At 48.5% G+C, this 24,206-nt stretch overlaps 1 protein-coding gene across 4 annotated transcripts in view; it reads left to right on the forward strand.

The window, feature by feature from the left end:
- The window catches only part of FGFR4 (fibroblast growth factor receptor 4), a 51,299-nt gene that overhangs the window by 19,039 nt on the left and 8,054 nt on the right, over positions 1 to 24,206 (forward strand). For 3 of the 4 annotated variants that reach the window (XM_081850201.1, XM_081850203.1, XM_081850200.1), the window contains 8 exons: positions 7,215 to 7,355; positions 14,125 to 14,391; positions 15,811 to 15,900; positions 16,377 to 16,543; positions 17,913 to 18,036; positions 18,857 to 19,047; positions 20,024 to 20,162; positions 21,327 to 21,520. In XM_081850201.1, the coding sequence (XP_081706327.1) occupies positions 7,215 to 7,355; positions 14,125 to 14,391; positions 15,811 to 15,900; positions 16,377 to 16,543; positions 17,913 to 18,036; positions 18,857 to 19,047; positions 20,024 to 20,162; positions 21,327 to 21,520 (1,313 nt within the window). Of the gene's footprint in view, positions 1 to 5,437; positions 5,794 to 7,214; positions 7,356 to 14,124; positions 14,392 to 15,810; positions 15,901 to 16,376; positions 16,544 to 17,912; positions 18,037 to 18,856; positions 19,048 to 20,023; positions 20,163 to 21,326; positions 21,521 to 24,206 lie in introns of those variants that run through there. The other variant, XM_081850202.1, reaches the window with a different exon arrangement.

Here is a 24,206-nt window from a genome sequence, read left to right on the forward strand (position 1 = left end):
GTCCAAAAACAGCTGGAGACCCAAGTTTGGGATACCCTGCCCCAGCTCTGCACCCCTCACAACTATGAGGCCTACTTGGCTAGGGCCTTTTCTGTCCTTTCCCCACCCTGTAGAAAGCCTTTGCCAAGTGAGCTCCACCTTTAGATGGCTGGTGAAGATGTGTTTGTTTAAAAAGGCCTTTGGTTGAATATTTCCTCCTTAGGGTACAGTATTTGGATCTTTCCGTTCAGATGGCTGTTTTGTAATTATTATTGGGTTTTGGGTTTTCTGCTCATGTTTTATTGTGAATTGCTTTATATTTTGTGATTGTAGTTTCTGATTGTTAGCCACCTTGAATTCCCTTGGAAAAGTACGCAAGATGTCATTGTTTATGGTGATGAAGCTGTGCATGTGACAGAAAGCCACAAATGACCTCACGTTCCTAGGGTGTATATAACCCTGCAGCAAAACAACAGCAATAACCTACACATGCAGTTGAGACTCAGTATTAACGTTTCATGCTAATTCACAGACAGACACACCTAAAAATTGTAACCCATAATGTGATGGAGGCGTTTTTTCATAGAATTATGGGACTATAGAATTGGAAGGAACCCTGAGATTCATCTAGTTCAACCACCTGAAAGCAGAAATATGCAGCTGTCCCATATGGGGATCAAACCTACAACCTTAGTGGTTATCAGCACCACACTCTAACCAACTGAGCTATCTCTGCCTGAATACAACCCTTCCCTGATCTCAAGAGGGTGTAAAGGGGTGGAGGGCATCTTCCCCATATTATACCCCAGGTAAAACTATTGCGCCAGTTGCTCTTACCCTTTAAGAAAGGAAGGAAGAAAACTCAAGGAAGGCTGTGCGGCAAGCAAGCTCATCCACTAAGCCCAAAGGCCACAGTTACCTGGGGACTGGGGAGCCATAGCTAATCCCCCCATTCTGGGAGCCTATTGATATGGAAAGCTTTGCCTGAAAGGAGGATGCTCCACAGATGAAGATCTACCCAGGAAGAATAGCTGGGGAGGGAGGGGGGAGTAGTTGGTTTGGAATGTGAGTTTGTTTGGATGCAACTTCACTTTAAGGGAGAGATTTAATCAGCAGTTTCAATAGCCCCTGTTCAGCATGGAAAACTGAGTTGGGAGGCTGCCACTGCTGTTGATTAATTAGCTATCTTGTGATAGCTTTTCCATGACAAAACAGGGGAGGGGAGGGGCAGCTTGCCCCTGGCTCATTATATTAACCAGCCTTACTGTTCCCTCTGTCCCCACCAGTGCTTCCATCTGCAGTTTGCCACCAAGAGACAATGGCTAATGGGCAAAGGCAGCAGCAGAGAGCATATTGGCAAGTTGCTCCAAAGGGTGTTTCCTACAGCCAACCTGGAAGCTTCGGAGCTGCTGTTGGATAGATTATATATATCCCAAAACTGGGTGGATCCATCCAAGTTGTGCTTGCCAAGCAATGCAGTGCGAGTGTTGTAGGAAAAGTGGGGGTTGGCTTTTACAGCCCAACTTCCCATCAAGGGACTCTGAGTCCCCCAAGTCCATGATTGGTCAGAGAAGAGTGGATGGAGGCAGGATCCGGTGAAAGCAAAGCAGATTTTTATTTTTCTGTTGCAATAGAGTTCCCCCCTTCCTTGCAAGGAGGCGAGAGAACAAGAACAAAGTGTGCAGGAACCTTTAAAGGCTTTAGACATTGCCCAACCCTTTTGCCAAGAACCACCCTAAAGGCATCATACATGCATCACAGAAAGAGGCAGTCAACCACAAAAAATTGAGAGTTAGGCTTCTCTCCTGCCTGCCAAGATACCTGATAATGATTGCATTACCTGGGCAGTCTGGCTATTGTTTTGAGATGATAAATACTTTAGTTCTTGAATCCAAGTCACAGGCCCACCCTATTCATACACAAAATATGCTTTTAAAACAGGATTTGAATGAAAGAACTATTGGGAAAGGTTTCTCCAAGGTATTTCCTTCTGCAGAAGAAATATTTAGAGTCACTAGGAGAGCCAATATGTCTTTTTTGGGGATTGTTCTGTATGCTAAAATAAAGTGTAATTTCTCTCAGGGATTATTCCCTAAATTTTGACGGGTGAAGGATTGGTTTTCTGTGGAGTGTGTGTCTGCTATATGTCTGCACCCTAGTTTTTTATAGCACAAGGAAGATGTGGGGTGAGAAATATGGATGGTTCATTGCTTAGCTGTTTGGGAAGAGCAATGAGGCAAATTCCTTCATGTGGATAACCGTCCCCACATTGTGATAACAAGCACAGACAATGTGGCTCCTCTGGAGGCTTCCTGGTGTGATAGAGCATCAGAGAAAGCCTCTGCTGGTGTTTTTCTTTTTCTTTTGAAAAGATTGTGTGTGGTGGGGGGAGGGCGGGGTCTGATAATTCACTGTCATCCCATTGTTTCCCTTTCCAAACATGCATCTGAATCCCAGATTATTAGCACCTGGCCATAGACCCCAAGTGTAGGATGGTTCTTACAGCTCAGCATCTGATACCATCTTTCTGGCCCACCACGGAAAGTGGTTAGTTTGGTGAGTAACATAGAATCCCATAGTTGGAAGGGACCATAAGGGTCATCTAATGCAGGTATCTCTCTGGTCCACTGCTGAAAGTGGTTAGGTTGGTGAGTCTAGAGAATCATAGAATTGTAGAGTTGAAAGGGACCATGAGGGTCCTGAAATGCAGGAATATTTTGTCCAACTTGGGGCTTGAACCCATGCCCCGAGTCTCATGCTTTACTGACTGAGCTATTCCAGAAGTGCCAAGGACAGGGACTTCTTTCTGGTAGTAGTCCCAGTTTCTCTGCAACTCTCTTTCTAGGAAAATTCATATGCACACCTCTCCATTGTTCTTTAGGACCACACATAATGCTTTTTATATATAAAAAAATGCAGTCTACACATGGATGATTTTATGGTGGTTGTGTCTAAAGAACTATTTTCCATTGCTGCTTTAACATTGTAATCCCCCCCCCATTATTTTGTATAACAGGAATAGTAATGTTTTTTAAACTGATTTGTTTGAATCTGCCTTGGAAGGGTATATTCTCCAAAAGGTGGGGTAGGAAACCATTAAAAAGAAGGCTTTTGGTGGCAGCTAACCATGAAGGCACTGTTCAGCCTCCACTGTCGAATGTGGTATGTTTCTGAATGCCAGGTGCTGGAAATCACAAGTGAGAAGAGGGCAGTTGTGCTCAGGGGCTGCTTTTGGGTTTCTCATAGGCATCTGGTTGGCCACTGCAAAAAGAGGATGCTAAACTGGATGGGTCATTGACCTGATCCAGTAGGCTCTTACGTTCTTTTTAAAGCAGGGGTCGGCAACGTGCGGCCCATGAAGAACCGTTTTACCGGCCCACGAGCTGCCCCCAAACCGAGCCGCCTGCTCAGCAAGTCCCCTGTGTGCTGCGCTAAACCAGCACGGCGCGGGGACTTGCTGAGTGGCGCCAGAAATGACGTCTGCGCATGTCCAGATGCCAAAAATCACTTCTGCGCAGGTGCGATTTCTGGCATCTGGGCATGTGCAGAAGCAATTTTCGGCGCCGCAGACATGTGCAGACGCGATTTCCGGCATTGCGCTGCACCAGTCCAGCCCACGGACGATCTCCATGGGAGTGATCCGGCCCACGGCCGGTAAACCTTGCCAACCCCTGTTTTAAAGCATCATCCTCTCAGTATATGCCCATCAGAATCAAAACAAATTTTGCCCAATCCAGATTTTTGAATGAGGGGATAATGTGTGCTGCCAGAAACAAAGATATTGGTAATGTTGTTGTAAGGAAATGTGATGCGCCTTATCAATAGATGAATTTTAAATACCAATGTGATACAGCAGCAAAGAAAGCTAGTGCTATTCTAGGCTGTGTCAGCAGATGTATAGTGTCCAGATCAAGGGAAGTATTATTCAGCCGACTCCCTCAGAAGGTTCTGGACTCTCCTTCCTTGGAGGTTTTAAGCAGAGGTTGGATGGCCATCTGTCATGGATGCTTCAGCTGAGATTCCTGCATTGCAGGGACTAGATGGCTCTTAAGGTCCCTTCCAACTCTACAAATCTATTATTCAATTTGTGATCCTGTAGATCAGGGGTGGAGTACCTGTGGCCTTCTGGTTGATGTTGGACTCCAAATTCCTTTAGCCTCAGCTAGCATGGCCAAATGGCAAGGGATGATGAGAGCCTTGGTGTAGGTTAGAGGTATATCTCACAACACCACTTTAAGAAAGGAGGCCCAAAGCTTGAAAGTAAAAACCACACTTTCTACTCCAACTAAGCTAGACACAGTCGCTTATATTGTAGCTGTAATAATGGGGAAGCATTCTTCACACACTCTGACACACAATGCTCTTGTGTGTGTTGAGCTCTGCACTAAAACAACTTCTATGCATCTTTTCCCCACCAGAACTTACTCTCCCAGCCCTTCCTTGCCAAAGCCTAGAATTCCTGGTTGGGTTACAGAGGGTCTTGCAGAAAGAATCAGTTAGCTGTGTCCATGTGCAGCTGTCTGCGTACATATTAACCATTTGCTTCCCGGTAACTGCAGCTGCTTCCAAGTTCCCATAATGATTTTTGGCTTAACATGCACCAAGTCATCTCTGACACATCCTCCCACTAAGCTAAGTGATGTAGTTAATTGGGTCCAAACTTTATGCAGCGTTCAGAGACATGCTGGCCTTCTGGCATCAAGCTGAGGAGCTTCTTTCCTGTGTTGCCTCTATCTCTCCATATGGGATAACACTCATGTCTCTCACAAGCAGCAGATAACAGGTGTAACTCTGATCCTGGTTACCATCAGACCTAGAAACTTTATGGAGTTGGTAGGTGGAATCTGGATATTCCCAGCACCCTTAAAGAAAGACAGAAGAATCGAATTTATCTCCCTTGCTTAATAAAAATCATGCAGCCGTGAGTTCCACAGGTAGAACTCCATTCTGCCTACAAATGCAAGCTCTTGCTTTTTTTGCGGGCAGTTAAGAAACGCTTTATTGAATGTACACCAGTGCACAATCCTTTTTTCTTTTCTTTTCTTTTTTTTTTTTTTTTTTTTTGCCTCTCCTCGCCCCAGCCCCGTCGGGTTCCATGGGGTTTTAATTATTTTCACACACATCCCCGCGCAGCGTTTCTGTCTTCCGAAAGGGCCCCCCCACCCTCTCCACGACGCGCTCCTTGTGAGCAGGAGTTTAATGAGTGGTGTCTCCAGTTACCGCTGCCAGCAGAGAGGAAGCAAAGCCCCGGCAGAGAATGAACTCCGCTTAATCCCCTTTGCCGGAGCTTTGGGGGAGAGAATTTAGCTAATGTGAGTGTGAAAAGGCCCTGGCGCGGGCGGGGGAGGGCGCAGGGGGAGGGGAGGGGACAAGGGGCGGGGCGGGGCCCCTGCGACCCTCCCCCTCGGCCCTGGCTCTTTTCGCGGCCCATTGTTGGCTCCGAGCGGGCCGGCGGCGCGCGGCGCGGGGGTGTAACCCGAGAGCTTTCGCTACAAAGTCCCCGCGCCTGTTGCTGGAGCCGACAGAAGGCGCGAGGGCTGCAGGCGGGGAGAGCCAAGCGCGGCCGGGCTGATCGCTCCCACCAAGCCGGCGAAGAACCTTTGTGGAGCCCGCCGCGCTCGGCCGTCGGATTTATTCTTCGGCCACTTTCCTTGCGACTCGCCGGCACCAGGGAGCGAGCGAGCGAGCGAGGGAGTGGAGGAGCCTCGCTCCCTTGCCCAGCCGGCTTGCCCGGCGAGGGATGGAGCCCGGGCGAAGCGCGCCGCAGCACGGAGCCGCGGGACAGCGCTGAAGCGGCGGCGGCGGCGGCAAGAGGTGAGGTGGACTCCGTCTACGTTGTCCGCTGCGGGGCTAGGAATGGCCCCCGGGGAGAGAGATCCGGGTCTCTTGTCCGCCGCGACCCAGGAGGCTCCCCGGGGTGTGGCGGGGCGAAGGGCTGTTCTCCCCGCGCCCTGGGAGGCGGTGGACTTCGACCGGGAGGGTCTGTAAATCTGTTACCAAACTGTCCGGGCGCGCAGAGGTTCTTTTGTCGCTCGGATTAAAGATTAAGCTGCCCCCGAGAGCCTGTTCTCGGGCGCTGCTCTCTGCACTCGCACCACGTACGCTCCTTTCCCAGGGAACAGGCACCCAGATATGCAGGTTGCACGCAAGACACGCGTCCCTAGGCGCGGCGCACTCACACCGTTCACACCGACGCGCGCCCTGGACGCGCCTGCCCATCCGCACCAATCCACGGCCGCAAGCGCAATTGGAAATCTTGCGTTAATTGAACGGGGCTTGTGCTCCTAACCGTGCTCTCGAACCTCGTGGCTTTCGGCGGCACTTTTAAACCGGCTTCTTAACTTTCCTTTGGACTGTGTGCTGTGTGCAGCTGGGCAGTGGAAGTGCCTTTACGCACGCACGCTCCGGCCGTGAGTTTATTACCAATAAGCACCACGTGTTCGAACTTAAACTCGCTTTCGTCCTGCACGAGAATTCCTTTCGCTACCCCACTTTGTATTTCTTCTTACCCTCCCCACCCCATGGTTTGTTCTGCTCCTTGGGTCATTATCAAAGTGCATGAGAAGGTTGTACCATTGAGATTTGGGGGGAAGAAAGGCATAGGAGCAGGAGTTGGCCAGCAAGGGGCTGTCTTTTCCAGGCAGGAACTATCTTAAGATAATCTGGTGGACTTTGGCCATGAAGAGCTGGCTAGGTGACACCCAGCCTCTGTAGTGCATCTCCCTTGGAGGCCACCTCATGCTCAAGATGAGGGTTGTAGAATTCTAGTGCAATGCTGTAGGCAGTGTTCTATCCAGGAAATGAATTTGTTTCACATCAGCATCTCATAGGAAGCTGCCTTTTACAAAGTCAGACCCACTGGTTCCTCTAGCTCAGTATTGTCTACACTGACTGGCAGCATCTCTTCAGGGTTTCAGACAGAAACCTCTCCTAGCCCTACTTGGTACTGCTGGGCTTTACCACTGAGGTACAATGGCTCACTCACGAGCAGAACTGGGCATATTCTGGGATTGTTGCAAACAGATTCTTCTGTGCTGATTGGCAAATCAACTCCCTCCTTCCAAAGAAAATGTCCAGCAGCCTAGAATGGCTACAGGTACTGCTGTCTTAATAACTACCTCTTCCCCAATATATTATTGGGAGTTCTAGATGGTTGTGGACATAGGATACACAATCGTTCTGCACTGCAATGGAAAACTCGATGGAGTGACAACCCCTTTCCCTTCTCAATCTAGGCTTGGAGGATCCAAGTGGGAGCCGCGGGACAAGAAGAGACAACAGGATGACAGCCCTGCTGTGTGGCCTTCTCAGGTTCCTGGCAGTGGCAACAACATGTGCTTGGGCAGCTGCTTCTGCTGAAGGAATGATGAAACCAGGTGAGCAGAAAGATTAGGGTGTGTTTGGGTGCAAGAGTCAGGGTGGCCATCTATTCAGGGGCTATGACTGTTTGGTGTTTATAGGACACTTTTCATTTTCTGAGGCTTGTATGGTCTTCTTCTGTGTTTGCCGTGACATGGGAATACAGAGAGAGAGATCCATGGCAGAGATGGAAACCAGCCCTCTCACATCCAATACACCATCTACACTGGCCTAATTCATGTTATATGTGTAGTGCCTCAATGTGTTGCAAGCCTGCTCTCCTCTAACCTGCTAGCCTTAACTTCTCTGTGCGTTCAGCACGTCCACCCTATTCTGGTGCGGTGTGTGTAGGCGGCGGCATCGGCTTGGAATCAATCGGAATGGCTCACGGTGCTTTTGAGTTCCTAGCTTCTTCCTTCCCTCCACCCCTTCCTTGCGCTTACACAGAGCACAGGCAGTGGTAATGGCTGCAGAGTCGAAAGTACAGTTTGAAAGGCTGTCCTTGTGCTGGTGGAGGGGGCACAAAGAGCGCTCACATAGGTGTTTGCTTTGTGCTCCAGCGTATAAGAGATCCCAGCCTCAAACAGAGACTACTTGTACATTAAGGCACAATCTAAATACCAATTTCCTCCAGATTAGCCCGAATTCCCTAGGAACACTTTGTGCCAGGGAAGGGGAAGATTTTTCCATAGTAACCAGCTTGTGAGAGCAAGGTCTTGATAGGGCCTAATTTCCCCTTGGCTGCCCTGGGTGTCTCTGTCATGTGCTTTCCTGCTTTACAAACCAGGACCAAAGTTCTCCCTTGGGTCTAGTTTAATTTCCCCCCTCCTGATTGTCTAGTCCTTTATTCTGTTTATCAGTTTTAAGTAGGTAACTACAAGACGGAACTAAGCGCAGCCAAACAGCTGTGTATGGATTTGTGTATGATAGGAGTATAGTACAAATACGTTGTTAGACATATATAGCAGGGTTGATGCAAGTTGTCTGATCTGGTGTTTTGTCAAAATAACTGCAGTTCTGCTTTGTGGAGCCCTTGCAAGGGAGCCAGACACACAATGCAGGCATTCCACTTGTCAGATAAACCCTGTAATAAAGGCAACATTTGGAATTTGTGTAGTTTGGTTTTGTTATTTGGCCAATGTGGTCTGCGTTTTTGATGACTGGCCCCTTCCGAGTAATCAAATTTGCTAGGACTGCTGATCCTTCGGTCTAGCTTTGTACTTTCAGCATCCTCTGGCAGAGTGAGGGTAAAATGCCAAGCCAGGGACTTGGCACCATCCCTCATGCCTGAGAAAAGGCATTTATCCTGCTATTGGCCCTGCCACCAAACAGATGGGGATATTGTTATTTGTGCCTATGTGCCCCTGCTCCTGCTGTCACCCTGAGCGCTGTAATGCTCTACCATCACCTACCTGGCTACCTGGGAGTGGGCTTAAGCTTATTGTAGCAGTTGGCATATAGGCTATTCTCTGTATTCTGTTTTCAGAAGGCACCATATATACTCAAGAGAAAAAAGGTGGGTGATGAAAAGTGGGGGTGATGTTCTGGACAGGGGCTTCAAATGCCTATCCTGTGTATTAGCACTTGAAATTCCTTGAAGTCAATTTGGCCGGGTGTTTTTCCCAGGTGTTAGTATTTAGATTCCCTTAAGCGCTCTTCAGATACTACTCTGTGAAGGAAGGAAGCATTGTGAAAGTGGCTACAGGGTTGCATGTTTAGCCCCATCCCTAAAGTTTTGTGGTTTCTCCTGCCATGCTGAGCCATAAACTTCTGAAGTGGGGAGCCTGTTTGGCATGTGAGGCTTCCCCGTGGTCCAAGGGCAGGCTCCCCCCACTTCTGATGTTTATCCCCTGGGATAGGAGGAGCTGTGTCACACAGGAGGCAGGGCTAAACATACAACCTTTAGAAGACACCTTTAGCGTATCTTCACCCTTTGTGCAAGTTATACCTGCGGAACTGGGAGGCTCCATATTTGTTCCTGATTTTTCTCATGGGGGCAAGAGGCCCACCAAACTGTTTAGAAGGATGCAGACCCTTCAGCGAATTAAAGTGAGCTATTCTCAAGTGCGATTTTGACAAAGGGTAGAGAAACGATGGTATCTTCGCCATCGGGTCCTCCAGTTGGAAATCTTTTCCAGATTTGTTCAGGATGCAAACTTTGTTGTTTGAACACTCTTCGCCCTCTGAAATGCTACTCTGGAAACAGCCTCTGCTTGCTCTAGGGGTCTCTTAAAAGACTCCTAATCAAATGGGCTCTGTATCTATTTAAAGCTCTCCTAAAGGTGGGGGCTTGCTTCCCTTCCAATCAGAATGGTTTTCTCGGTCTGAAGCCATATTCGTAGAAAACTCTTAAATTACCCTTGGCAATTACATTAAGTGCTTCGGTAGTAAAGAACAGCTGTGGGGAACATATCCCCCCCCCTCTCTGCACAGGAGCATATTCTCAGGGTCAGTGATGAAGGCAAGCAAGCGAGATGTCCACTCCAGGTAGTAACATTCACAAGGTTGCATTAGTTGCTGATTCAAAGCCTCCCAGTCCTGGTTGTGCAAGAGTTTCCCTAAATTGGGGATAGATGTGTCTATGGAGTTCCCCTGCACATACCATTTTTTTCTTAGAAGTTTCCAAGTAGCATCTAACTCAGCTAGCATCTGAAGCTGCCCGGTATGGCTGTTTGTTTGTTTTAAAATGAAGAAGCTCCAAGGTTCAGGATGGAAAGAAGAATCTTTGCTGTCCAAGATTTGCAGGGTTACCTAGGCCTCTGATGCTGCTGGAGGGACAGTGATGGTGGATGTAAAGTAAGAAAGACCCAGTTCTATGATAACAGCATTCTCATGGCTGTCTCTGCTGGTTGGCAGCATTTTCCTATCAGGGTACCCCACCCACCTCCCACCCAGAGTTCTGTCCCAGAGCATCATGAAGGGAGGCCAGCATTCATCAGCTGGGAAGACCTAGCATCAGTCAAACTTGGGAGAATGGGTCTGGTTTGTGACTGAGCTGGTTCGAGGCATTGTGGGGAGGGGTGGGGTGGGGAGAAGGGGGAGCTGGCAGGGCTCCCACGCAACCCAGGCTAACTTTGGAGAAGGAGGAAGGGTCACCAAAGCAATTATAGTTCAAATCCAGGTTAGACAAACAGGGAGGTGGGAAGTTGTGGAGTCAGCTGAGTGTGAAACCTCTCACTCCCACTCATGCCATGGGGAGGGGGGGGAGGGAAGGCCTTTTGTGTTGAGCATGAGAGAAGCGAGCAGGAGGAATGGAGCTAAATGAAAAGGGGAGAGGGGAAATGAGTCTCCTGTTGGCGAAGAGGGTGGAGGGGAGGCTGCTTATCTCATTCCCATCCTTCCGGCTCCGCCCCCCCCCCATGACCGTTTGCCCAATCCTGCAAAGGCAGAGCCCCGTCTGCTGAAAGGGGGACTGGCCCCTATTGTAAGTCGGGGCAGAGAGAGCACGGGAAAGGAGCAGTATGGCTGGGACAATGGTGATTGGGGGAGAGGGGCTCTGGGGGGGAGGGGCAGCGGTCGCGGGCTTCCTGACATGTTCATTTTGGAATCTGTCAAAACAGTCACTCTGGGCGCTGAGAGTGACCACTCAATCGAGGGCCCCCACAGAGAGAGAAGGGGCGGGGTGGGATGTGGTGTGCGGGGGGGAGAGAGGGAGAGCTAAGCAGAGAAGTCATGCGTCAGTGTCCGCCAGGATCCTTTCTCCTGTCCAGGACTGGCAGGAGAGGGGCTTTGATGACATCATTGCTCCACAGAACAAGAGGCAAAGGAGGGGGCGCTGGACAAAGGGGCTTGTGAGTTGGGCTCAGAGGATCCTCAGGAAGGTGGCAGGTGGGGGGGGGAGCTCGAATTGTGACTGCATTTCCCCTCAAACTGTAGTCCATACTTTTAGCAATTTCAACCTAGTCCTTAGAAATCCCACTCATTCTGTCTCTGTCTCGGTCTTAAGCAGTCGCTTGCCGCCAACACCCTGTGAGCACCAGCCCCAAATATATCGCTTCCTCTGCCCAAATCAACATTTATAGAATCTGCATACAATCACTGGCTTTTGTACACCTGGCATCCTATGTTCAACCAGTCACAAAATATTTCTAGCACAAGCTAAAATCCCCCTAAAATTGAAGTGTTTCCCCACAGAATCAGTAGTGGTCAGGGATGAAACAGGAGAATCTTCCTCTGAGCCCCTGCCCCACTTTTAATGGTTTTTGGTAAATTTGGTGTTCTAGAGGTTCCCGAATAAAATTGCAAGTTTTTCAGAAATCTTGAAGCCGTGTGCATATTGTGGGGGAGGGAGAGTTGGATCTTTCTTTGGGAGGAACTGAAATTTAGGGGGAAATTGAAGGGTATGTCATACTTTAATATTGAGCCTAACCACCAAGGATCAAGGGTGCAAAACAGTACACACTTACCTGGGAGTAAATCCCATTGAACTCATTGGGACTTACTTCTGAGTAGACATGAATAGGACTGTGGTGTAAGGATGTAAAATATATTGTATATACCTTGCTATGTAAAATACTGCTGTTTGGTACATATATGAAATTCCTTGGCAACAACAGTATTATCTATAGGTTGCAGCTCTCATTGGCAGTTGTTGCACCCCAAGTACAGTATATCTTTTTGTCAGTTGGGAAAATAGGAAAAGTTGTTAATGGATGACATCAACATTTGAGCAAATGAAAAATAGATTTTATTATCTGGACTTAGACGTTATCATGCAGAAATGGAACTAACTCATATTTCTAGAGAACACAAACACCCGTAACATGCAGTTTGAGGACTAGCAATATATTTGGACAGACACATTCTGCAATTTCCAGAATACTGAAGAAGTTAATGTTATTTCATTATCATACACAATTGTTTGCACATTTACCTGGGAGTAAGTCCCTTTGAACTTACTTGTGACTGAATAAATATGTACAGGGTTGTGTTAAAAGAGTCATAGTCACTGTAGATAAAAAGTTGTCCTTATTTATTAGTTTCCATCCCAGTTCATAACATATCATTGATGACAACTTAACTTCATCTCTCTAAGCAGAATCAATGTCTGAAAGATCCATATTCTGACCTTACTTTAATAATAATAATATAATAATAATTTTTATTTATACCCCGCCCTCCCCAGCCAAGGCTGGGCTCAGAGCGGCTTACAAGCAATAATAAAAACAAGTTAAATGATTACAACTTAAAAACAAAATTAAAAAATACAACATTAAAATACTGAAACATTAAAATATTAAAATGTAGCCCCATCGCAGAAGGAGAAGGAAAAGAAAAAAGAAAGAGAGGGAGGGAATCAAATTGGCTCCAAGCCAAAGGCCAGGCGGAACAACTCTGTCTTACAGGCCCTGTGGAAAGAAATCAGATCCTGCAGGGCCCTGGTCTCATGAGGCAGAGCGTTCCACCAGGCCGGAGCCAGAGTTGAAAAGGCCCTGGCTCTGGTTGAAGCCAATCTAACTTCCTTAGGGCCCGGGACCACAAGGGTGTTGCTATTTATGGACCTTGAGGCTCTCTCAATTACTTTGAGTGTCATATTCAGAAAACAGAAAAATTGCAGGAATTGAAGCGAAAAGCTCAACACAGTTTTGCTGCTAGTTCTGTGTGTATTTCCACATACAAACAGCAGTTTATTTCCCAATGTAGAAGATACAGAAATGTGAAGCAGGAAACGTCAGATACTTTGTTGTGCAAATGCCTCGCCACCATGTTGCAGAAGCGATGGGCTCCATAGGTTCCCAGATTGCCCTCCTGCATCAAATACCTGATCACGTTCTGTTTTGTGAAGCATTTGAGAGTTTGAACTTACAGTGTTGCTTCTTTAGTAATTCAGTCGAAAGTGGCACCACTCCTTTAAAATCTTGGATTTAATAATTCTGCCTGTGTAACAATTTTAAAACACAGGTTTGAGAAGTGTTTCACTTTTCATGTTGAAGGTGAAAATATTCCACACAGAGCTCCCCAAATCACTAATATTTCTAGTTGAGGCAATTTCCCCTCCCCCTCTTACTCCAGACCTTCCCATTTCTGCTCCAGAGCAAGCTGCTCTCCTGTTGATCAGGTCTGCTTAGTGCACAGACACTCCCCAATTGGATCAGCTTCCAAGTGCTAGCCCACTATGGGAACATTGAAGATCCGCCTGTAAGGGGCTCGACCGACTTGTGTTCTGAGAACAAGTGAGACAGCAAAAGTTATGGGCATACTGGCAACTCTCTGTTTCCACGGGGGGGTTGAATTCCTGGTGCCTGCGTACATCGGCAGAGCGAGCATAAGCCTGCCCCATTGTGCCCCATTTCCAGGCCACTTCCGGGTCTGCGGCGATGAGTGTGCGCACGGTCACACATCCATCGGACGCACGTAAAATGGTTGCTGCCATGTATATGCAGAGTACTTTCCTCTCCCAAATGAAAAAACCAATCCTGTTCCATGTGGGAAAGGTTGATGAAGCTTCCAGGTCAGAGGATGGAGAATTCAGGCAGCCTTGAGCTCTGGCATTTGCCCTTGGGGTGGCACAGTTGGTGGCTGGTTGTTCTTGTGCACAGGACAACCAGAAGCCTGTGAGACCAACCCATTCAACCATCTCCTAGAGGGTCACTCTTCTCATGCTCCAACACTTTCAAGCATGCCTTCTGGTGGCCCAGGGAGGAAATGGGGGTTATATGTTGGTGTCTTCTAGCATCTGTCTTATCCCATATTCCAGAGCATTTGAGTTACGGGTGTTAAACATGCGCTGTTTCTAAAGTGAGCTCACACTGTCATTTGCACTGACCCTCTTTTTACATTGGACAGAGATGCTTGACAGCCACATGCTGGAGACGGAGGAGGAGCACCTGCTACTGGACCCGGGGAGTCTGCTGAAGCTCTACTGCAGCACCAACCACAGCCTTGCGATCATATGGTATAAGGAAGCCAAGCAGCTTTTCCCAAGCGGGCGCATCCACATGCGGCAGAGCATGCTGGAGATTGTGGAAGCCACCTATGAAGATTCGGGCCTGTACTCCTGCCGAGCGCAGAGCACTGGGGAAAGCCTGCGCAACTTCACCATCTCTGTTGTGGGTAAGAGATGTTCCGGCCTCTCTTCAGAACGGTGGCAACCCTTTTTTTTTTTTTTTTTTTTTTTAGGGAAGGCTGTATGGCACATGCTTGCTCAGTAATGTTTCTGCTCCTCAGGGCAAAGACCTCTCCTCCTAGTCCAATGTGGAATGGAAAAATGAGAAGCGGTGTCAGTGGAGGAGGGTCTTAAGAGCTAAGGAAACAGCTCTATGACATTCTTGCCATGTCAGCACCCCAAGGGGAGAAGAGGTCTCTTTTTAAGAGTAAGAAGGGGACGGAAGTGTTAGGGACACCCAGAAACAACCCAAACGGCTAGCAAAGACTAGTGCGTAAGAGAAGTAAGCAGCAAACAGAGGTGGGTTTTAAAAAATAAAATAAAAAGGGCAAAAAGTCTTAGGGGACCACTTGGAAACATTTCTGGGGCTTGACATGATCCACAACTTGCAGGTCAGCCACCCTTGGTTCATAGTGACTGGCAGTGGGTCTCCAGAGTCCTTCCTTGCCTAACTTGGAGATGCCAGAGAACCAGGGACCTTTGGCATTCAAAGCATCTGCTCTGCTACAGCTCCTAGTCAACACAGACTTTGCCACACGTGCCTCGCATGTCCCCTGGTCAAAGGAACAAGAATTTATTTAACTTGGCACTCCTCCTAAAGGACACTACAACATGAGCCTTGGTTTTCACAATGAAACTAGACGGTTGCCTGGAACAGCTGATAGATCTCAGATTACACCCCTTCTGTGAAGGTTGCGCGAGCTGCTTAATCACTTCCGGGCCTGTTCCAGGTTTTGTCTTCAACATGTAAAGCCCCAAATGACTTTGGTTTAAAAAAACAAAACCCTGATAGATTGCCTCCTCCTTTGTACTCTGCCCTGGGATTTAAGATCAGCAGGAGAGGCCCCACTGGTGGTCTGCTGACACCCTCAGAGGTCCAGGGGACAGTGTCACATGAGAAGGTCTTTTTTGTGGTGGCCCCCAAACTCTCTGCCTCCTGATATACTCCTGATATCAACGCTGGGGTTTTGTGCAGGCTTTTGGAAATGTGCACGGTGATTACTTTCTGTATATGCTTTTATTGTTTGGTGGTTGCTTTAATTTTTTGCTATTGATTGCATTTTACTGTTCGTATTGCGTTGTCCACCTGCCCAGGGACCTTTGGTGAAGGGCGCGTAATTAAATGTACTAAATAAAGAATAAGCAAACAAATGAGCTAGAACTGTAGCAGCCAACAGTGTTTCTCCTCCTCTCCCCCCAGTCACCTTTGAACACACTCCAGTTAGCATTTTGCCTGCTACTCTACACTCCTGCTAAGAAAATGCTGGTCCACTGTAGCCAGGTGCTCCCTTGATAACTGCCACTTGTTCAGTGCCCTATGGTTATTTAAGAAGCAAGACTACAAAGAATTACCATTTTGTTTTCAGATTCATTGGCATCTGGTGATGACGATGAAGACAGCGGTGTGGAGAGTGCCCATGCCGATTCCCTTGAGGAGCCCATACATACCCGGCGAGGTCAGTATGCCTCCTTGGCTGTGCTTCACTCCGTTCTGGGTGCTGCTGCATGCTGGGAGAGGGAACTGGGTGAAGAAGGGGTGCTTAGTAAGTACATGGACTCACGGTGGCCAGACATCTTCCTTTCTTACTTCCCAAGCCTCCGTTGTTGTTGATGTGTCCCCAAATTGTTGCCTGCAAACTAGGGAGCTGTGCTTGAGCTTGGCGCATATCCCAAAGCACACTCATTTCTCGTGGAACGTTGAGGTTCCTCAGTGGAAGGGTTGCCGTTGTGCATTTTGGCACATCCCTAGGTCCCTATGAGACACCTGATCTCCCCTTGAACTCTCCCATATCCCATTGGCGTATCCTTTCTCTGAGAGCAATCCAGGGTTTGCTGCCACCATCAGGTAGAGCACAGACCTTTGTCCCTAAAGTGTGAGCCTCCCCTGAGCCTGAATTAAAAGCTGGAGCTAATAGTGTGATGTCTTTTTCAGCACCTTACTGGACGCACCCTCACCGAATGGACAAGAAGCTGTATGCAGTCCCAGCAGGGAACACAGTCAAGTTCCGCTGCCCAGCCTCTGGGAGCCCCAACCCGACAATCCGCTGGCTGAAGAATGGGAGGGAATTCCGAGGGGAGCACCGGATTGGAGGGATCAGGGTAAGTGCCGAGCCCCTTAGAGATTTGCCAACTCTCCCCTTGCCCTCCTTTCCCTTTTCATCCACCTGGCTGGGACCGCAGCTGCCTTGCCCACCAGGTTTTTATGAGTTAGGATTTGAGAGGGGTGTGTGTGTGTGTGTGTGTGTGTGTGTGAGTGAGAGAGGGGGGGGGGCACAAGGGAATATGCTATAAGGAATCCACAATATTGCACAAGCCACTCAGCAGAGAACCAAGGGTCACCTCTGTGAGTTTGGGGAATTCAGCCTGCTGTCCAAAGACTCCAGGACCCTCTGGAGTTTGCTTCCATCAAAAGAGCAGCTGCTAGACATTTCCACCTCTTTTGCCTGCATTTCTCCTCTTTCTGCTCCCTAGCTCAATTCAGTGCATTGTTAAAAAAGGTCAGCCTATGGACGTGCCCCATTCCTTAACAATGGAACATGAACACATAATGCAAACACCATTGTTAAAATATCTACACTGGCTGCCCATTTGCTACTGAGCCAGGTTCAAGGTTGATTGGTATTAATCTACAAAGCCCTGAAGAACGTAGGTCCAGGGCACCTTAGGGGCTGCTGGAACCCTTGTATGCCAGCACAATCACTGAGATAAGCTGCAGGAGTTTTGTTAGTTGTCCCTTGCACTGGCAAGGCTCATTTGACACCAACATGAAAAAGAGCCTTTAGTGTCATCAGCCCAGGCCTGTGGAGTGTTCTGCCAACAGATTAAGCAGGCAGGTTCTGCCTCAACCTTTAAACACCTGTGGGAAACTTTTCTATTCTGCCATGATTATGCAGGCAATTCAGAATACAGCCGTACCTTAGAAGTCAAACGGAATCTGTTCCAAAAGTCCGTTTGACTTCCAAAATGTCCAGAAACCAAAGCGCGGCTTCTAATTGGCTGCAGGAAGTTCCTGCAGCCGATCGGAAGCCCTGTCAGACATTTGGGTTTCAAAGAACGTTCACAAACCGGAACATTCATTTGGGAGCCAAAACGTCTGAGTACCAAGGCGTTCAGAATCCAAGGTATGACTGTACATCTTTTCACAACAGTTAGCTGATGGTCTCTGTTTTTTTAAATTGTTACATGTTTTTTAATATATAGATACTAAACAGCTTTGATATGTTACTATGATACACCAGTATATAAATAGTTTTGTAAATGAAGAAATATTTGCTGGCCTTAGTATATAGCTCAAAGGATTTGTGTCTAAAACAAGGGACTTTTGTTCCCTTTTCTTGCGAGGAATCCTATTCGGAATAAGGGAATTTCCCTTTAAAAAAGGGAAACGTTGACAGCTATGACCCTGATGGACAGCCCTTTTAAAAGAAGGTGATAATCTTGGCTTCTGCCTTTTCCTCTTTCCACCCAGCTAAGGCATCAACACTGGAGCTTGGTCATGGAGAGTGTGGTGCCTTCGGACCGAGGCAACTACACTTGCCTGGTAGAGAACAAGTTTGGCAGCATCCGCTACAGCTACTTCCTGGATGTGCTAGGTGAGGTGGCCTTCTCCCTGCCATACTGCTCCAAATCTAGATATGTGACCCCCCCCCCTGCAGCAACATGTGAAAAAAAGACAAGGAAAGTGGGCTGCCCCCCCCCACTCCCCCACCTTCAGCCTGAAGAGCTCCTCACTCCTTTGCCGATGACTGCTTCTGAGTCTGTGTGGGATGCCAGACCCCAGTTCCCTGGCAGCCTGCCAGGTTCCTGTGGGAAGGAACAAGGCTCGCCACCCTGACCTCAGGCACCCCCAAAGAGAAGGAAAATGCCCCGAACCCGCTTTTGACTTCAAAGGGAGTTGGAGATCTCCCAGGCCATAAAGTCAGATGAAATTAATTAGCCCTGCCTAGATCTATAGGACTAGCTCTAAGCCTTTTGCTCCCTTATCTCTCAGCCCCTCATTATCTGTCTTCTCTGGGCTTACTTGTAATCACCGGAAAGAGGCTCTGGAGCCGGTCATGGGTGGGAGTTCAGCCCATGGCATTAAGTAATATCAGATCTGCTGGGCTGGAAGGAGATGGCGGGCAGTGGGGGGTGGGGGGGAGAGAGAGACATTCAGATCCCACCAGGCCTTTAGGCGGGACTGCATATACTGCTGTACTAGGGAGCTTTGAGAAGAAAGTGCTGCGCTTTGATAGATGGGGTAACTCCTTGACAGTTGGCTGCGCCTCTGCACTCCTGGACGGCTGTGATAGCACTATCAGCTCCGTGTGTAGTGATTTATGTGCTGTAGAGCATGACCTTAGCTCCTCTGGGGGGGACCTGGCAGTCTTCAGCTGTGCTGGACAACAACTTTCCCTGCTCTCTTCCTGGCAGAGAGATCTCCGCACAGGCCTATCTTGCAAGCCGGGCTGCCGGCCAACACCACCGCAGTGGTGGGCAGCGACGTTGAGTTCTTCTGCAAGGTTTACAGCGATGCCCAGCCCCACATACAGTGGCTCAAGCACATTGAAGTGAATGGCAGCAGCTACGGCCCAGATGGAGTCCCCTATGTGCAAGTGCTTAAGGTAACCAGAGGCCCCCCCCCTTTTATTTTTTGCAGAGATTTCCACTGCCAGAAAGGTCGCTTTTCCCCACACTTTTAGGCAAACAACAGAGGTTACGGAGTGGGGGGGGAGCAGGGGCTGGATAGGAAGTGGCACCTTTCAGTGGACTAGATTTAGACCAGGAGCCCCTAGTTGCTGACCCCTCATCTGTGGAGCCAAGGGCATATATAGCCTATTACCCATATTAAGAATTGCACATTTTGCAATATGCGCCTAAGCTAACATTTTCAAACCAAAAGTTTATCTTAAAAGAAGGCTTTTACTAGAGTGATTGCTGTGTTTATTTGCAAAGAAAGAGAGGAGGTCCAAGACTGGCAGAGATGCTACTTTCAATAGCACCAACTTTGTAAGCTTGGAGCATAGCTTTCCAAACCTTTCATGTTAGTGACACACTTTTTAGACATGCATCATTATGTGACAAAGTAATTCAGTTTTACTAGCAAACCAGAAATTAAACTAACCCCTTTCCAGCCCCAGAAGGAACATGGGGAGTGTTTGCACATCACACCTACACACTGCAGTCGAGTGTCGTGTCACACAGTTTGGAAAGATGTGGCTTAGAGTATATGTCCAGAAAACAAGCAAACACAAAGAGCTGCATCATCAGTCTAGCACTGTCCCAGTTGGGTTGCTTATTCTCACAGCAGAGTTGTTGTGTCTCAAGCCCAGAGGCTTCATACATGATTTTCTGTAGAAGAGTCACTTGGAAGCAATAAAACCTAGCAATGGCTGTGGTGCACTTATTTAGGGCATCCTCACCAGAGATTGGGGTACATGACCATTAATCAGGCATTTATGAGATAAAGATGCACCCTTGAAAAATATATTGGCAGCAAGCAAGATGTTCCCCTTCCAATGAGAAGCTTGAATAACCTTTTTGTGTCAACGAGAACTAATGTTTTTCTCCCTGCCTCCCACTGGCAACTTATTTTGGCAGACTGCAGATATTAACAGCTCGGAGGTGGAAGTGCTGTACCTGCGCAATGTCTCCATGGAAGATGCTGGGGAATATACCTGCCTGGCAGGGAATTCCATTGGCCTGTCATACCAGTCAGCTTGGCTCACTGTGCTTCCAGGTGAGAAAGGACGGTGGATGATTGGATGGGGGGAAAGATGGATAATGGTAGTAGGGTATTCTTCCTTTGCAGAGCTAGAAGCAGAGATTACCTTTCCTAATGGAGACGCTTGGGGGTGGGGACTATACTGTGCATGTCGTACCCCTGTAGAATATCCAATGAGATGAATGTGCTAAAGAGAGAGACAGAGAGATAAATGGCTGAAAACAAATTGCAAGACACACTGCCCCACTTGAGCATTAAGTTGCCAATCAATCAGTCAACATGACAGATCTATTCACTGTAGAATTATACAGAACAATCTACTGTTGTCTTTTGTCAATATATCAACCACAATATGACAGCTTCAGTCCATCAAAAGAGATGCTGCACTTCTCAGTGTATAAATCCTGAAAAGACAGACTGGATTTTGGACCCACTTTGTACAAGGAAGAATCCAGCCACTTTTAAGTCCCTTGATTTGAATGGAGAATTAGGACAGGCAGGTGAAAAATCAGACAGGGCCCTTGCAGCTTGAATAGTTGTGTAGACCAACACTCCTACATAGCTATTAAGGATGCAGGTAATATAAATGGGTGGAGACTAGGTGCCGTTTTTTAATACCCACAAATTAGACATATTCCACTGATTAAAAACAAAAAGGCCTAAGTACATCTTAAGGGGTGGGGTGGGGTGGGGAATTGTAATGAAATGAATTCTGCCCAGGCTTTGAATGGCTAGAGCTTGAAAACAGCACATTGTATATGTAATTAAATGTGGAAGAGATACTGCATGAAATTCCAGGAGCTAGGAAATTTCTGTTTAGCAAAAGCTCTAGGTTTTCACTGAAAGGCAACTGCCTTAAAATGGCTATGTGATGGCTCAAGGATAGCTCAAGGATGAGAGTATGATCTAGCCAGAGTTATCTTCTTATGCGCCATTTATGACAGTCAAAGTCAAACATCTAAACATATGTTAGGCGCTCTCATTGAAATCAGTGGGATGCATTTTGTTTATGGTACTGATAGGCTCTGCAGCCAGGTACAGACAGGCTGTTTTTGCAGGCCGATGTACACACTGTGCAGCACAGCCATGTTCCCTCCAGCCCAGCTGGCTACCTGCTGTGGTCAAAGCAGGTTTAACCCCCCTGAAGCACGCTAACTGTGGATTTATTTGCTATTGCAGAAGAAGAAGAAGTGCAAGAGGCAAATGCCCCTGAAATCAAGTATACCGATATAATTATCTACACTTCGGGGTCTTTAGCCATCGCGATGGCTATTGTCATTGTTGTCTTGTGCCGGATGCAAACCCAGCCGAGCAAGCAGCCCTTGGAGCCCATGGCCGTACACAAACTCTCCAAATTCCCGCTCATTCGGCAGGTAGGTACTGAAAGACCCAGAACTATAATAATAATAATAATAATAATTTATTATTTGTACCCCGCCCATCTGGCTGGGTTTCCCCAGCCACTCTGGGCGGCTTCCATAAAAACCAGAAATACACTAAAATATCACAGATTAAAAACTTCCCTGAACAGGGCTGCCTTAAGATGTCTTCTGAATGTCAGGTAGTTATTTATCGCTTTGACATCTGATGGGAGGGCATTCCACAAGGCGGGTGCCACTACCGAGAAGGCCCTCTGCCTGGTTCCCTGTAGCTTTGCTTCTCGTAATGAGGGAACCGCCAGAAGGCCCTCGGCGCTGGACCTCAGCGTCCGGGCAGAACGATGGGGTTGGAGACGCTCCTTCAGGTATACTGGGCCGAGGCCGTTTAGGGCTTTAAAGGTCAACACCAGCACTTTGAATTGTGCTCGGAAACGTACTGGGAGCCAATGTAGGTCTTTCAAGACCGGTGTTATGTGGTCTCGGCGGCTGCCCCCAGTCACCAGTCTAGCTGCCGCATTCTGGATTAGTTGTAGTTTCCGAGTCACCTTCAAAGGTAGCCCCACGTAGAGCGCATTGCAGTAGTCCAAGCGGGAGATAACTAGAGCATGCACCACTCTGGCGAGACAGTCCGCGGGCAGGTAGGGTCTCAGCCTGCGTACCAGGTGGAGTTGGTAGACAGCTGCCCTGGATACAGAATTGACCTGCGCCTCCATGGACAGCTGTGAGTCCAAAATGACTCCCAGGCTGCGCACCTGGTCCTTCAGGGGCACAGTTACCCCATTCAGGACCAGGGAGTCCTCCACACCAGCCCGCCCCCTGTCCCCCAAAAACAGTACTTCTGTCTTGTCAGGATTCAACCTCAATCCATTAGCCGCCATCCATCCTCCAACCGCCTCCAGGCACTCACACAGGACCTTCACCGCCTTCACTGGTTCTGATTTGAAAGAGAGGTAGAGCTGGGTATCATCTGCATATTGATGGACACCCAGTCCAAACCCCCTGATGATCTCTCCCAGCGGCTTCATATAGATGTTAAAAAGCATGGGGGAGAGGACGGAACCCTGAGGCACCCCACAAGTGAGGGCCCAGGGGTCTGAACACTCATCCCCCACCACCACTTTCTGAACACGGCCCAGGAGGAAGGAGCGAAACCACTGTATAACAGTGCCCCCAGCTCCCAGCCCCTCTAGACGGTCCAGAAGGATGTTATGGTCGATTGTATCAAAGGCCGCTGAGAGATCCAGCAGAACTAGGAAACAGCTCTCACCTTTGTCCCTAGCTCGCCGGAGATCATCAACCAGCGCGACCAAGGCAGTTTCAGTCCCATGATGAGGCCTGAATCCCGATTGGAAGGGATCCAAATGGTCCGCATCCTCCAGGCGTGCCTGGAGTTGTTCAGCAACCACGCGCTCAATCACCTTGCCCAAGAATGGAAGATTTGAGACTGGGCGATAGTTGGCCATACTGGCCGGGTCTAAAGATGGTTTTTTAAGAAGCGGTTTGATGACCGCCTCTTTCAGCGGATCTGGGAATGCTCCCTCACAGAGGGAAGCATTCACCACCCCGCAGAGCCCATCGCCCAGCCCTTCCCGGCTTGCTTTTATTAGCCAGGATGGGCAAGGATCCAAGAGACAGGTGGTTGGTTTCACGCGTCCAAGCAGCCTGTCCACATCCTCGGGGGTAATGGATTGAAATCGATTCCATGCAACTTGACCAGACAGAGCTCTAGCACTCTCCCGCCCCAGCCCTGCTCCCACGGTGGTGTCTAGCTCCTTCCGAATATGAGTGATTTTATCTGCAAAAAACTTTGCAAAATCGTTGCAGGAGATCTTGGGGTCTTTACAAAGCCCCGGTGGTAAAGGTGGTTCCGTTAAATTACGAACCACCTGAAAAAGTCTCCTGCTACTATTTTCTGCAGATGCAATAGAGGCGGTGAAGAAAGTCTTCTTCGCCGTCGCTATCGCCACTTGGTAGGCTCGACGTTGAGCTCTAACCTGTGTCCGGTCAGATTCGGAGTGAGTTTTTTGCCACCGACGCTCTAGCCGTCTCAGCGATTGTTTCATCGCCCTCAGCTCCGAAGAAAACCACGGAGCTGTCCGGGCTCCATGCAATCGGAGAGGGCGCTTCGGAGCCAGACAGTCGATAGCCCTGGTTAACTCCGCATTCCAGCGGGCCACCAGGGAATCAGCTGAAAGGCCATCAACATGGGATAAGGCATCCCCTACCACTCTCTGGAAACCATTTGGATCCATTAAGTGGCGGGGGCGGACCATCCGAATTGGTCCCACCTCCCTGCAGAGGGGAAGGGTCGCGGAGAAGTCCAGTTGCACCAGGAAGTGATCTGACCATGGCACTTCTTTTGTTTCACTTTTACTTAGTGTCAGATCACCCACGTCACTAGAGGTGAACACCAGGTCTAAGGCATGTCCATGACTATGAGTTGGGCCAAACTTATTCAGGGACAGCCCCATGGAGGCCATGCTTTCCACGAAGTCCAGAGCAGCCCCTTGTAAGGTCGTGTCGGCATGGATGTTAAAATCCCCTAGGACAACCAAACTAGGTGTCTCCAGGAGAAAATCCGCCACGACCTGAAGCAGCTCAGACAGGGAATCCTTGGTGCAGCGGGGAGGTCGGTACACCAAAAGGAATCCTGTACTGCCCCTATTGCCCAACTTCCAGA

This window comes from Podarcis erhardii (assembly GCF_964252035.2).
Source record: "Podarcis erhardii genome assembly, chromosome: 2".
Lineage (NCBI taxonomy): Eukaryota > Metazoa > Chordata > Lepidosauria > Squamata > Lacertidae > Podarcis > Podarcis erhardii.